This window comes from Ahaetulla prasina, chromosome 3 (assembly GCF_028640845.1).
Source record: "Ahaetulla prasina isolate Xishuangbanna chromosome 3, ASM2864084v1, whole genome shotgun sequence".
NCBI classification, from domain to species: Eukaryota; Metazoa; Chordata; class Lepidosauria; order Squamata; family Colubridae; genus Ahaetulla; species Ahaetulla prasina.
This window is the reverse complement of record NC_080541.1, coordinates 73,657,195-73,671,364: the sequence shown is the minus strand read 5'-3', so window position 1 is coordinate 73,671,364 and position 14,170 is coordinate 73,657,195. Positions and strand designations below refer to the sequence as shown.

The 14,170-nt window shown below is 38.9% G+C and overlaps 1 protein-coding gene across 6 annotated transcripts in view; it reads right to left on the bottom strand.

The window, feature by feature from the left end:
- Window positions 1-14,170, bottom strand: part of GPLD1 (glycosylphosphatidylinositol specific phospholipase D1) — a 40,039-nt gene that overhangs the window by 21,198 nt on the left and 4,671 nt on the right. For 5 of the 6 annotated variants that reach the window (XM_058176859.1, XM_058176860.1, XM_058176857.1 and 2 more), the window contains 6 exons: window positions 13,315-13,470; window positions 12,060-12,115; window positions 10,084-10,162; window positions 9,369-9,466; window positions 1,809-1,919; window positions 1,190-1,238 (listed from right to left, as the gene is read on the bottom strand). In XM_058176859.1, coding sequence (XP_058032842.1) covers window positions 1,190-1,238; window positions 1,809-1,919; window positions 9,369-9,466; window positions 10,084-10,162; window positions 12,060-12,115; window positions 13,315-13,408 — 487 coding nt within the window. In that variant the 5' untranslated portion in view covers window positions 13,409-13,470. Of the gene's footprint in view, window positions 1-1,189; window positions 1,239-1,808; window positions 1,920-9,368; window positions 9,467-10,083; window positions 10,163-12,059; window positions 12,116-13,314; window positions 13,471-14,170 lie in introns of those variants that run through there. The other variant, XM_058176862.1, reaches the window with a different exon arrangement.

The following is a 14,170-nucleotide window of genomic DNA, read 5'->3' as shown; positions in this document are numbered from 1 at the left end:
TCATATGATTTAACCATTGATGAAATCCAATTTTTTTTACTACTGGTTCTGTGGGTGTGACTTGGTGGGCGTGGCAGGGGAAGGATACTGCAAAATCTCCATTCCCACCCCACTCCAGGGGAAGGATACTGCAAAATCCCTATTCACTCCCCACTCCTGGGGGAAGGATATTGCAAAATCTCCATTCCCACCCTACTCTGAGGCCAGCCAGAAGTGGTATTTGCCAGTTCTCTGAACTACTCCAGTTCTCCAGAACCTGTCAGAACCTGCTCGATTTCACCCCGGATTTAACCTAACACAATCTTCACAGGACAGCCATTCATGTCTGAATAGAGCCCAAACAGGTATGATATATTGTGAGCATTGCAGTAATATTGGATAAGTCACATGGGCTTTTTTTATAAGATTGGCAGCCCTTCTATATGGATTGCATTTTTCTCTTTCTCTCTTATAGATAGCGACACATGTTTTATAGCCATAATGGGACAGTATCAAATTATATCATTAGAATATCATTGGAATGCCAATGATAGTCTTTGAAATGTCAACCCTTGTGCAACAAGGATCAAATGGCTTGTGAAACTCAAAATTAATTTCTGAAAAACCTTGTGACATTTCATGGGAATCTACAATTTTAGAAAATCTCACTGGTTATATACAGACCTGTGAATAATGTAAAGTTCCATCTTAATGTAAAGTGGAATCTATAATTTATAGTTTATATAAATTATAGTTAAATATATCTAATAGGAATATATCATAAATGGGAAACAGCAGCTGATATATATTGAATATCAAGTTGTTCTAGAGACAGGGGAAACCAAAATGGAGAATGCCTATGGTATATATGTAACCAAGTGGTGGGTTTCTACCGGTTCGCCCCAGTTCGGGGAACCAGTAGCAGTGGTGGGAGGCTCTGCCCACCCACCCATACATCATCACAGATGCTCTGCGCATGCACAGAAGGTTCTGTGCATGTGCAGAAGCGTTGCGCCCACGCACTCACAGTTCCAAACCGGTAGCGAAAGTAAGTGAAACCTACTACTGATAATTACCATAACAACAACACTCATATACACATGTACTTTTCAAATAAAATTATAGAATGCCATCTCCACTGTTTAATAACCTTGAGATATTCAAAGGAAATTTGGGGAAAGTTTTATAAAATTTATAAGTTAAAAATTACCAAAATCACCAGTAGAATGAGCTTGTGAATACGAGCCATGAAAATCAATCTAAATAAAAAAGGAACAATATTATTTATAATTCATTCTCTCTTTAGCAACTAAAGAAATGTTAAGTGCTTTTTAAAAAATTCTTTTTTAAAACTAATCCAATTTGTAGATATAAAACAGTCCCTTGTGGCTTTTTTCCTCTCTGTGTATATAGGAATTCACTACCAGTACTAGTTTGTTGTCAATTGATTGTTTCTTGTTTCTCTTCTACCTATTTTCAGAACTGCCCAGGTGCTTTAATTCCGTTTCAACATATAAACAGCTTTGCAATTAGCGGCTTTCATCCATAAAAAACTAAAAAAGAAACCCAATAGGCAAATATTTTTGCTATAAACTATATAAATGTTTTAAAAGAGCAACATCTGGATATTCAGAGATGTGGTTGAAACATTAGTCATTAAAATATATATAGTTTTTTTGTTGTGGGTTATAAAAGCACTGTGGACTGTGTGCATCTGGTTTATTTTTTAATATTCTATTGGCATTTGCAAGGATGAAGCAAAATAATAAACGCAATTGTAAAATAAGCATGTGGAAAAACACTATGCCTAGAAACAGAACACTACTTACAGCTGCCATGGCCCGTAGAAATCCTTGTTCAATCCCCAGGCTGTGCCAGCTTACATCTGCCACCATGTGCGAGGCAATCCCAAAGAGAAAAGCCACCAGCTTCTCTGTAGCCTATTTACCATTTTTTTAAAAAAAAAAAAGGTAACTCCATAGTAACATCATTAAAGCCAAGTGGACAAAAGACAGACAATATGTGACACCTGTGAGCCAAACTATTTGGTGATGAAAATTGATTGCAAATTCACAGATACAAATATGAATTAGGTAGCTTTAGTTTTAATAGTTGAAATGGTCAGACTGCATATAAAAGATAGGTTCTAAAGACAAACATGAATGAGAGAAGGGAAAAGGTGACAAATATGAGTCTATAGACCTATTTGATTTAGAAGGTTTCCGACATCAAATTAGAGATGAATCAATCACTGTGGAGTGTACGAACAGTAATCATATGCCCTTTATTTCAGAAAGTTGTCCTTCAGACGTATTTTTCAAAAAGTCACTTTTAGCCTTTATTTCGTCCTTTTAACTTTTACTTTACAAATGCTACCACTTAGCACACAGCCTTTCCCATTGTGAAAAATATGGAAAGGGAATTGTCTTTTTAAAACAAATTTACATGTCATATTTTTTATTATCTAGATATTTTTGTAAGACTTTTCTTAAGTTTTGCTCTTGAATTTGCATTTGTAAGACAAAGTTATACATATAAACAATTAAAATGTTTTATTCTTATGGACCTCTTTTAGATTTCTCCCCCGTTTCAGGTTTGTCTTTTATTTTTTCCAAAAAATATGATCACTGTAATTATATCTGACTAGCTGAGAATCAGCAGAAGAAGAAGAAAGGATAATTTCAAAAGACTATTTGTTTACCTTATTTGATTGATTCTTGAGTAGCTTTTGTTGACTGCTAGATTTTCAACCGTATTTTTTTTCAGTAAAGTAGTATTTCCACCACAAGTCAGATGGAATGAGAGCAGAACCTAAAACTCTCTTTTTAGCTAATCGAAACAACTGTCTAATTGATCACCAAAAGAACTGGCTTTTTTTTTCTTACTTTCTATTTCTAGGTGTAAAGGTGAATAAGAAATAGTTTTTGAAAAGAGTATTCAGGGCTTCAAACAGAATAACAGATGGAAAATGTATGGATATATCATTTACCCATCTTAAAAAATAAAAACAGAGGACATATGGATATATCATTGGTTCAGGTTTTCTTAGGCCTCACAGCCGGGAGAACTTGACTTGACTTTTTTCAGTGCTACATGACAGACATGATTAATAGTACCCATAGTTCTGATTTCCCTGAATTAGGTTTCTATTCCGCTGAACCTTCCCTGAGTTAGATGCATAGTTTTGCTCTCCCTGATTTGGGCCCCTACCTTTCCCTGAGTTAGTTTTACATTCCTGAGTTGGGTTTCTATTCAGGTAAAATGCATGATTTCCTGAAAAACACGTGGTATTTTGCTAATACGTATACTCTAAACGCTTGCTGATTGGTGATGTTAAGTTTCTATATGCTAATTCCCTCCTTGCTGTAGTTACCCCTCCCTGCTAAAACTGCATAATAAAAGAGACTGTTGCGATCTAAGGGGGACTCTTTCTACAACCCTTTCTTCGTGCTCTCTCATCTGAAGAACTCCTGGTGTGGTGTCTTTTATTTGGCTTCTTTCGTCCTTGCGAGGACCCACTAAATTGTCTCAGCGAGGCTGAGACCCGTTCCTCTGCGGAACCCAGGACAACATCAACAGGGAACCTTGGACTACAAATAAGTGTTGCAGACCAACAGCAACATCTGGGGGCTCGTCCGGACCTGTTGTGTTGTCCAGAGGCGCGATCGTTGTCTAGCGGTGCGTCACCTTCACCCTCATTGCTTACCCGTCGGGGACGCGACACGTGCACACGTAAGTAATGGGCTCCTCGAACTCGAAAGTCTCATCATGGCATAGGAATGAGCTTTACTCTCTGGTGAAGAAGGCTAATTGTTTGCAAAAAGTTAATGGCACCACTGTCTATCCTCTTTCTAAGAAATCTCTTACCTCTTTTCTATCCTATGTTCATGAAAAGTGCCCTGCCTACCCGGAGGAAGGTACTCTTAAGAAGGCTACCTGGACGCGCTTGGGAAAATTCCTCCATGACCACCCTCGAGCTCCGCCTGATATTCTAGTGACTTGGCGGGCCATTACGGCTGCTCTTGGCACCCTCTATCCTAATTCTCCTTCTACTGATTCGGCTGCTCTGCTCTCTTCTACTACGGACGAATCCCTACCAACGGTCTCTCCACCTCCGTATGAATCTTCTTCTGTCTCTGTAGCTGCCTCTGCTCCCCCTGCAGACACAGCTCTTTCTCCTGCAGAGTCTCCCCCTCCGCCGGAGGATACAGACATAGCTGCAGGCACTCTTTCTGCCTTGGTTGCCCTTTCTTCTCTTTCTCTAAGAACTGAACCCCCGATATCGGCTTACCCTTTAAACCTCAATCCAGCGGGAGGGGGACAGCCGATACATGAGAACATCAATGTACGGGTGCTTAAAAATTTAAAAGAAGCTGTTACTTCCTACGGCATTCACTCTCCGTATGTAATGGGATTGCTTGATTCCTTAATAGATACCAATATTGTTATGTTACTATATGATTGGAAGTCCTTATTTTCCATGTTATTAACACCTGCTCAATTTGTTATCTGGTCTTCTGAGTATAATAAATTGGTAGATGCTGAGATCATGCGAGGCTTGCCTCAAGCAGTCTTGGCTGATCATATAAAAGGAACTTTTTTCCATGAAAGTCCAAGAGCCCCTGTAAAAATTCTGTACATCTGGCACATGATCCTTGAATGCCTCATTTTACTTGCAGACGTCACTTAGATCAAAAATGACTTAAAAGGATCCACAATCACAGTCATGATTTAAACTGCTGAGTTTTCTCAGACAAGTTCCCCAGGTCTTTAAATGTTGTTTGATGATGTGTGTGCTTGTGTATGTATGTATGTGATCATTTTCAGACCTGCATAAGAATTGTAGAGATAATTGTGATGCTTGATTTGCATGGAATGTGTGTATGTGCAAAACTCATTGAGAAGGTGTGAAATTTCTGTGTTGTCTTTTGGATTTGCAAGAAATGTGTACATGTGTGAGAAATTGTCTCTGCATGTGTGTATGTGTGTGTGTGTGTGTGTATCTGTCTGCATAAATTCCGTATGCAAGCAGCCAGGTACTTTTGGAAAAAAAAAAAAAAAAACATTTTTTTTTCCTTTTGCAAGCAAGTGAGTTACTTTTGGACATTTTTTTCCTCTTTATATGCATGAGAATGTCTTTCCAGTGAGTTACTTTTAACTTTTTTTTTTCTCTGCCCTCTGGCTTATCTTAACTACTCCCCCCTTTTGTTCCTTGCTGTGCCAGGGAAAAGGGTGGGCTATGGGGGAAAACCATTCACCCCCACTCCATTTTTTTTTTCTCTCTTCTTTCTTGTCTGAGAAGGGAGGGACAATTAGGCTCTCTGGAAGCATTGCTTTTGTAAAAAGCTATGTAAAAAACTATGCAGATGTATTTTCTTTTTAACCATGAAAACAATTTTGATTTTAATTTTCAACCCTGAAAACACTTTTGATTTTACCTTTTAACCATGAAAACAATTTTGATTTTAAATTTTAATCATGCATACAATTTTGATTTTGATTTTAATTTTTAATTTTTATCTTTTCTGGAACTTTTTGAGGTTTAACCTGCCTGATTAAACCTATACCTTTATAAATGTTTTCAAAGCACTGAGTTGACTAAAAATGTTTCATTTAGCTTTGTATTTTTGCAGCTGTTCACATACATCATTAGAGTTGGAAGGGACCCTTGGAGGTCTTCTAGTCCAACCCCCTGCCCAGGCAGGAAACCCTACAGCATTTCAGACACATGGCTATCTTCTTATGTATGGATGCATTTTTTTTTAAGCGTAAATCTGTTTTTTGGAAAATGCATTTAGGTTTTCCACATAAACAGACTCACCCTAAAGCTTCCGCCATGTTTTTCTTTTTTGAATCTGACTCAGTGTGCCCCTTATTTGCTGTTTGTATTGTTTCTTTTTCTTTTTTAGCAGCACAATATGTGTGTGCCCTGTTTTAGGAACTATTTCAGAGATGAGTTAGAAAGTTATAGGATGTGATAAGTTAGAAGGTTATGAGTAAAGAATGTGGTTTGTTTTTGGAAGTTTTTGATAGCATGGATTTGTTAGTGACCAACTTCCACACATGAATAAAAAGGGTGGGAGTTGGGTTTTTATTGATTGTTTGTCTTTTTCTCTGTCTTCCACATAGTATGTTACTCAAATAGTACAAACTATTTTTCAATCTTACTTGTCCCCTTCTCTTGACAAACGTACACATCCCTATTTTGTTACACAACTTTACAGTCTCTCATTTACAAACGTACACATCCCTATTTTGTTATGTAGCAGACGCTGCGGCCTCTGCCTCCTCTCTTTTGACACTTTCTCCTGTCTCTCCTTGGGACAGTCACTCCTATTTTCATCAAAACAAAAAGGCGCTCATGAAACAATTTGGCTTCACGGCTGCTGAGGCATCTGATCATACATCAATGCCCTACTTGCAGCCGCCAAGGTAACTCTCTTCCGATGGGGGTCAACCCCAGAGGAACAGTGGCCTGTCAACTATGGCAAATGGATGTAACTCAATATCCATCCTTTACCCCTTGGAAATCCATTGATACATATTCAGGTTTCATCATGGCTACCTTGCAAAGGGGTGAAACCGCAAAACAAGTAATTAATCATTGTATTCGGACTTTCGTAACGTTGGGATGTCCAAAAACTCTAAAAACTGACAATGGACCAGCCTATACGAGCTCTGCCTTTGCACAATTTTGCCATTGCTGGTCAATAATCCATAAATTCGGCATTCCTTTCAATAGCCAGGGCCAGGCCATTACTCTTAAAGGCCTTGGACAGACACTTGGGGTCAAAAGGCATCAGCCCCCCGACACTCCCGGCGTTGCAAAATGTATTAAATGTTTGTTTGTATTCATTGAATTTTCTTAATCTAACTGGATCTCCTGCCTCCACTGCCGCCTCGAGACAGTTTTCCACTCCTCCCCTCCCCTCTTCTCGTCCTCTGGTATATTATAGGCATCTTCCGGATCCAGCTTGGAAAGGTCCAGCTCAATTGATTACCTGGGGAAAAGGCTACGCTGCAGTTCAATTGCCTGATCGAGTCCTGTGGGTTCCGGCTCGCTGTGTCCGCCCCTGTCATCTCAATCAATCAAAAACGAAAGATGAAGATCCTTCTGATCCTATCACTGATCTCTCTTGTCTCTTCTGTCTCTAATGCCTCTTCCTCTCTTCCTAAATGTACATGAAAATTTCCCTTCTCTCTGCTACCCATTTCTCCTCTGGCATATTTCGCTTCTTGCCCTCTTCCCACGTTTCTACCCCTGCAGCTCTCCGTTCGCAGCGCTCCTTATCCGGAGCACAGCAGAACCTGCATCGTCCCGCAAATTATACTTGGACTATTTTGGACTTCCAAGGAAGCGTCCTTCATTCCATCTCTAATCGAACTTTGTGGCCTTGGTTTCCTGCACTCTACTTTGACTTTGCTGAAATGCTGGTCGGCGCCCATGGATTTAAACATAAAACAAAATGTGATCCTTCCCCTCGGGACGTCTGGGCAATTGGTCCAGGCCTGTATATCTGCCCAGGACATCTTTCTGATCTCTCCCACCTAGATGAATGTGGGACCATCTCTGATTGGTACTGCAAGTCCTGGCAATGTGTGTCAACCGGAAAGATTTGGTGGACTGCTCCCTATACTACTGACTATATCAAAGCTGTACTAGGCCCTGATAACAATTTGCCTTGGAATTCCTGCTCCAATTGGGCCTGCTGCGGCGTTCGCCTCAATCCTATGACTGTTACTTTTACATCTCATGGAAGGAGTCTTCCGATTACTGAATGGCTTAAAGGGAAAAGATGGGGGGGAAGGTCGAACGATAATTCCGAATACAGACATCCAGGAAATATATTCATAATTCGTCTTACCATGTCCTTAGAAACATCCCCACCTGTGGGCCCAAACAAACAAGTCAATTCGCCCTTTTTACAGCCCTTGATTAAAAGCAACAATCCATTGGTGTCCTTGGTCTCCTCTGCATGATGCCCTTGTGGCAGCCCGTACTTTTCCTAACAATGATAGTAGATGTTGGCTGTGTCTGTCTTCTCAACCCCTTTTATGAGGCCATAGGTTCCGCCTACCTTTTACCAATAGCACCTCAGATACTGGTTGCAGGTGGTCTAACTCTTCTATAACGGTATCCTCAATTGAAGGTCAAGGTTGTTGCCTTGGGTATGTACCCTCTAACTTTTCTCACTATTGTATCAATGCCTCCTCGGATGCCTATACTTCCTGCACAATATACTTGTCCAAAGAAAGGCTAGGACTTGACACTGGAGGGTGGACTATAATATACACTACTCTATCAACTGCAGATTGAAAGATAGAGAAAAAGAGCGTTCTCAATCCCACACGTGGTATCAGGGAATGTTCAATCTCTCTCCCTGGTTGACCACCCTCCTCTCTGCCCTAGCTGGTCCTCTGATTTTGTTGCTCCTTGCATGTACAATTGGCCCATGTGTCATGGGGAGAGTTCTAGCATTCTTGAAACAACGACTAAACAGTATTGGAGATGATGTCCTCTTGCTAAGGAACACTGTTGAAAATGAATATAAACAACCTCTTTTAGAATTAGCCTCTGAGGCTGATGAAGACTCTGAATCGGGAACCATTCCTTTGGAAAAGTGTACTGACTCCCTGCGGGCTCTCCCGGAGGGGGGATCCACTGGGGATGTCATAGCTTTAGAAGAATATTACCCATCTTAAAAAATAAAAACAGAGGACATATGGATATATCATTTACCCATCTTAAAAAATAAAAACAGAGGACATATGGATATATCATTGGTTCAGGTTTTCTTAGGCCTCACAGCCGGGAGAACTTGACTTGACTTTTTTCAGTGCTACATGACAGACATGATTAATAGTACCCATAGTTCTGATTTCCCTGAATTAGGTTTCTATTCCGCTGAACCTTCCCTGAGTTAGATGCATAGTTTTGCTCTCCCTGATTTGGGCCCCTACCTTTCCCTGAGTTAGTTTTACATTCCTGAGTTGGGTTTCTATTCAGGTAAAATGCATGATTTCCTGAAAAACACGTGGTATTTTGCTAATACGTATACTCTAAACGCTTGCTGATTGGTGATGTTAAGTTTCTATATGCTAATTCCCTCCTTGCTGTAGTTACCCCTCCCTGCTAAAACTGCATAATAAAAGAGACTGTTGCGATCTAAAGGGAAAACTTTTTCTACAACCCCTTTCTTCGTGCTCTCTCTCTTGAAGAACTCCTGGTGTGGTGTCTTTTATTTGGCTTCTTTCGTCCTTGCGAGGACCCACTAAATTGTCTCAGCGAGGGCTGAGACCCGTTCCTGCGGGAACCCAGGACAACATCAACAGGGAACCTTGGACTACAAATAAGTGTTGCAGACCAACAGCAACAAAAATGTTATTACCTCATCCCATGGCTGCGGATAGTTCTTTCTGATGTAATGGATACTTGTTTTGAGAAAAGGTGACCAGTGAGTGTCTTCCGAAACATAATGGTACAACCCTGACATTTAAAAAAACAAAAACCTCTCATATTTATTCTACATGTTGCATTTCAGTCATACAGAATGTAACATTCAGTAACATTTTAATGGCAAAGTATTACATGAAAGTATTTTAATGTATACAGCAAAACATCTAATAAAATCCCAATAATGTGAATAATAAAAACATCCAACATCCTATGCCAAGATCAAAAACATTCCGAGAAGAATGCAGTGAGAAGCAAGTTCTGCACTGCATTGGTATATCCATAAAAGCACCAGATGTCAACCTTGATTTAAAATAGACTTTTATCGGTTCACTGCGTGTGCCCTGATTTTAATACGATATACGCTAATAAAAGTTTCAAATAATTGCAGTTTGTTGTTAGATAAGAAGATGGACTATTTAGAATGATTTATCCACATACTATAAGCCAAGTAAAACCACAGTTAGTCAAGAAGAGGCATGCCTCATTAGAATCTAAAGAAGACAGGTTCTCCTACATGATTGTAATGCATCAAGAACTTATTCACACTTATTGATGTATTCCAGACAACTTCATTAATAAATGCACTGGCCTACTTTTGCAATAATGTGATCATATTAAAAAATAATATTTGACCTAGGATCTCCTACCGTTTTGGCAGATGCCAGAATAAAAAGCATCAGGATATAGACTTCCTGCTTGATATGCATCTTGGTGAGCTAGTATTAACTGCACAATAGAACAAAAAAACAAATATACAAACATTAAAAGGATATTATTATAATGCTTAAAATTTTATGTTTATTTTAACAAAATCAAAATCATTCCCCTGAAAGATTAGAAAAGGCAGGGGAGACAAATCCACATGATTTGTCTTTAGTATCAGATTATTAGAAAGTTGTTCTAAATAGGCATCTGCCTTGGCTAATACTCATTGACAGTAATTTCTGCAGTAAGGTAAAGGTAAAGGTTCCCCTCACACATATGTGCTAGTCTTTCCCGACTCTAGGGGGTGGTGCTCATCTCTGTTTCTAAGTTGAAGAGCCAGTGCTGGCTGATGACAATTCCGTGGTCATGTGGCCGGCATAACTAAATGCCAAAGGCGCACGGAACATTGTTACCTTCCCACCAAAGATGGTCCCTATTTTTCTACTTGCATTTTTATAGGCTTTCAAACTGCTAGGTTGGCAGAAGCTGGGACAAGTAACGGAAGCTCACTCCGTTATGCGGCACTAGGGATTCGAACCACCAAACTGCTGATCTTTCTGATCGACAAGCTCAGCGTCTTAGGTACTAACTACCAGTAATTCATCTTAAATCCAGATGTAAACCTTTTTTCAGTATAATGCTTTTCAACACACTTATAGAAAATTCTGAGAGCTGTTCTCAAAATACCATCCAGACTGAGAAGTCAGTTCCCTAACTATCCCTCCTCATAGCATTCAACAACAATATAGTCTATAGATATTTATCCTACATTTCCAAGCATGAAATCAGCAGCTTATTGGAATCTATCAACTTTTAGGAAACTATTATGCTGGTCAGTGAAAGAGCTTCCTACATATCTACCAATAGTTAATAGCCTACATATCTAGCTAAGTAGCTGAAAAAGTAAAACACTGTACAGATCATTATTTAAATTATTATTTATTTTTCCTCCCACCCAACAAAGTGACAACAGTTAAAAACACAATTAAAATCTATCCCATATTTATATATGGTATTTTTTTGGCTAATCCAAGCCAACAGGGTTGGCGCGCTTCAGTTCTTTCAATCGAATAGCGTCAATCTTTGGGACCCAGACCTTCTCCATCACAGTGTCTGTCCTCTGAAATAAAGTTCACCCTGAAATCTGAGTGGCTCTAACTCTGATAACATTTTAGACAGTCTTGAAAACCTGGCTCTTCTTCCAGGCCTTGGATTAGGGTGGCTAGAGTCCCTTTTGAGTCCCATCTTGGCTACCTTCAGCATCTTGTTCTTTATCTGCTTTTCTTATTGGTTTTTCCTAATTGTTTTTGAATTGTATTCTATTTTGTTTGTTATATGGGTAGTCCTCGACTTACAGCCATTCATTTACTGACCGTTCAAAGCTACAACGGTACTGAAAAAAGTGAGTTACGACCATTTTTCACACTTATGACTGTTTTGGCATCCAGATGGTCATGTGATGAAAATTCATACGCTTGGCAACTGATTCACATTTGTGATGGTTGCAGAGTTCTGGGATCATAGGATCACCTTCAGACAAACAAAGTCAATGGGAAAGCCAGAATCACTTAACAACTGCATTATCACCTTAACGACTGCAGTGATTCACTTAACAACTATGGCAAGAAAGATGGAGCAAAATTTACTTAACAACTGTCTCACTTAGCAATAGAAATTTTGAGCTCAATTGTGGCCATAACTCGAGGACTACCTGTATTGTGCACCACTGGTAGTCATTTGAAGTCAAGCGGAAATTTAATTTAATTATTTAATTTAATTTAATTTAATTTAATTTATTTAATTTATTTAATTTAATTTAATTTAATTTAATTTAATTTAATTTAATTTAATTTAATTTAATTTAATTTGTAGCCCTATCTATAGGTACCGATTCATGTTACAATAATAAACCCTCTACCTTACGATAGTCAACTTGTCCATCTTGCTGGCTGAAAAATTCCAGCCCTCTATGAGCTGAAAAAAAATAAGATCACAATACATTTAGCGATGTACATTTGTAATGGGATCGAGACACTGTAGGGAAGAATCAGGTACAGCTTTTCAACCAATAAATATCCAGTTTATATAGGTACTCACACATGCTTTCCAAAATGCTCGGCCCTTCCTCACAGTTCACTTAAAATGTTATCTCTCTGTCCTTCAGCTAATACAAATTATTTTCTTCTTTTAACAACCCTGTAATCCCTTGCACCAGGTTGGAGTTGGTGTGACTGAACACAGCACAAGTGTTTACTGGCTGAGTGCCTTTCCAGATGCCTATGTGAAGTTCGCAGCAATTATTCATTGCACCCAGAGAGAAATATCGGCCTCTATCTACGATCGAACTCACAGCCTCCTGCTTGTCAAGCAAGAGTTCCCTCCCTCCCCCCAGGCCATCACACCACTCTCAGCCAACAAAAATTATACCAGCATAAAATGTTCTGTTCCCATTACAAATCCCCAAGTGGCTTCCTGGTCCTCTGTTCTGGCTTGTTATCAAATGGTTGTATCTTGCTTTCATGTGTGCCGGGCAGGTTAATCAAAACATTTACAATTGTCTCTGAGTTTGCTGCTTTTTCCTGAATTACATCAACCAGCAGGATTCTATCAGCCAATCATGAATACAGTCAGCTGTCAAAAATTCTCGTGGTGGATAATCCAAAGCAGTGGTCGCTAAAATAGGAAAGGCTCTCTTGTTTTACTAGGCAACCCAGATGATCATCCCGCTGGATAGGCTTGTTTTGATACTGTGTTTAGGCTAAGGCAGAACAGGCCCCACTCAAATCATGGAATGACGGCTTTCAAGTGGGCCTGTTTTGACAGCGAGTTTAGTTCTAAACTTAGTGTCCAAATAACACTTCCCAGCATCTGATCAAAATATCTGTGTAAGGAAAACCCCCACCACTCACAGACATATTAGCTGACCAATGGCCTTGTTTTGACGATGAATATCCAAAGAATTGTGTCAAAAATAGCCAATCAAGCAGTTGGTCATAATGGCAGCCTAGGAAAACAGAACTGCTTCTGCTTCTCCAATGCTTTTCCAAAGGACTCTAAATATATAGTCAAAACAGTACATGGTTTAATTTTCAGAACGTGATTTTCTCCAATTCTTCGTCTTCTATTCTAATATTATTACTATAACTACTTATCTACTTCTGCTAACAGCTTACCTATTTCAATATGTGTTGACAGACCACATGGCATAATTCTTTCACAAAAATTGCAAAGTACAGCCAGAGTCAACCAAATTCTGAAAGCTTCCATGCCACTGATAATCTCTTGTATATGCCACAATTTTGAAGATGCTCTCAATAGGATTGCAACCTCTGAAATATGAAATTAGAGTACATTTCGGAATCAAATAGAACAATGGCACTATGCAAAAGCCTCATGCTTGAAATTCAATTCCCCATTTCAGTCAACTAGCTAGCTAATTTTATTTTACAGAGAAGAATTAGACCAAAAGAAACCTAAAATCCCTTACTCATTGGTAATGAGTCAAATCATGCCTAAAATTGAGAAGGTGAACTGTTATTAAAGAAAACACTTAGAAAAATCCCTCTTCTAATTCTTGATTATTTAGCCAATCAAGCGTTATCTCCAGATGGATAGCTCCTCTGCTTCAACTAAAAGTCATTGCTTAATGGAGTTTCTGTCAAATAAAATAAAGAAGCCAGATACAAATATAACAGATTGCAAATACAAGATCTTATCTGCCTTAAAATTAGAACATAATAAAATGTTCATCTGGCAGCCTCCCTTGCCAAATATGGTAGCTGTACAAAAAAAATCAGCAAACAATATCCATTTTTTAAAAAGCAAATTGAAATGAGTGTATTTGCCTCCCATTTTCCACTAATGATGCAGTGCTTATTTTGAACTATACTGCCTATGAACAAGAGGTCAGCAAGATAGCAATTTATATATATCTTGATTCATGGGTTTATAAAGGAGTAACAATTAAGAGCTGCTAATCAAATTCTGAAATAAATGCAGTAATTCATATTAAACAGCAATCCTTTCAAA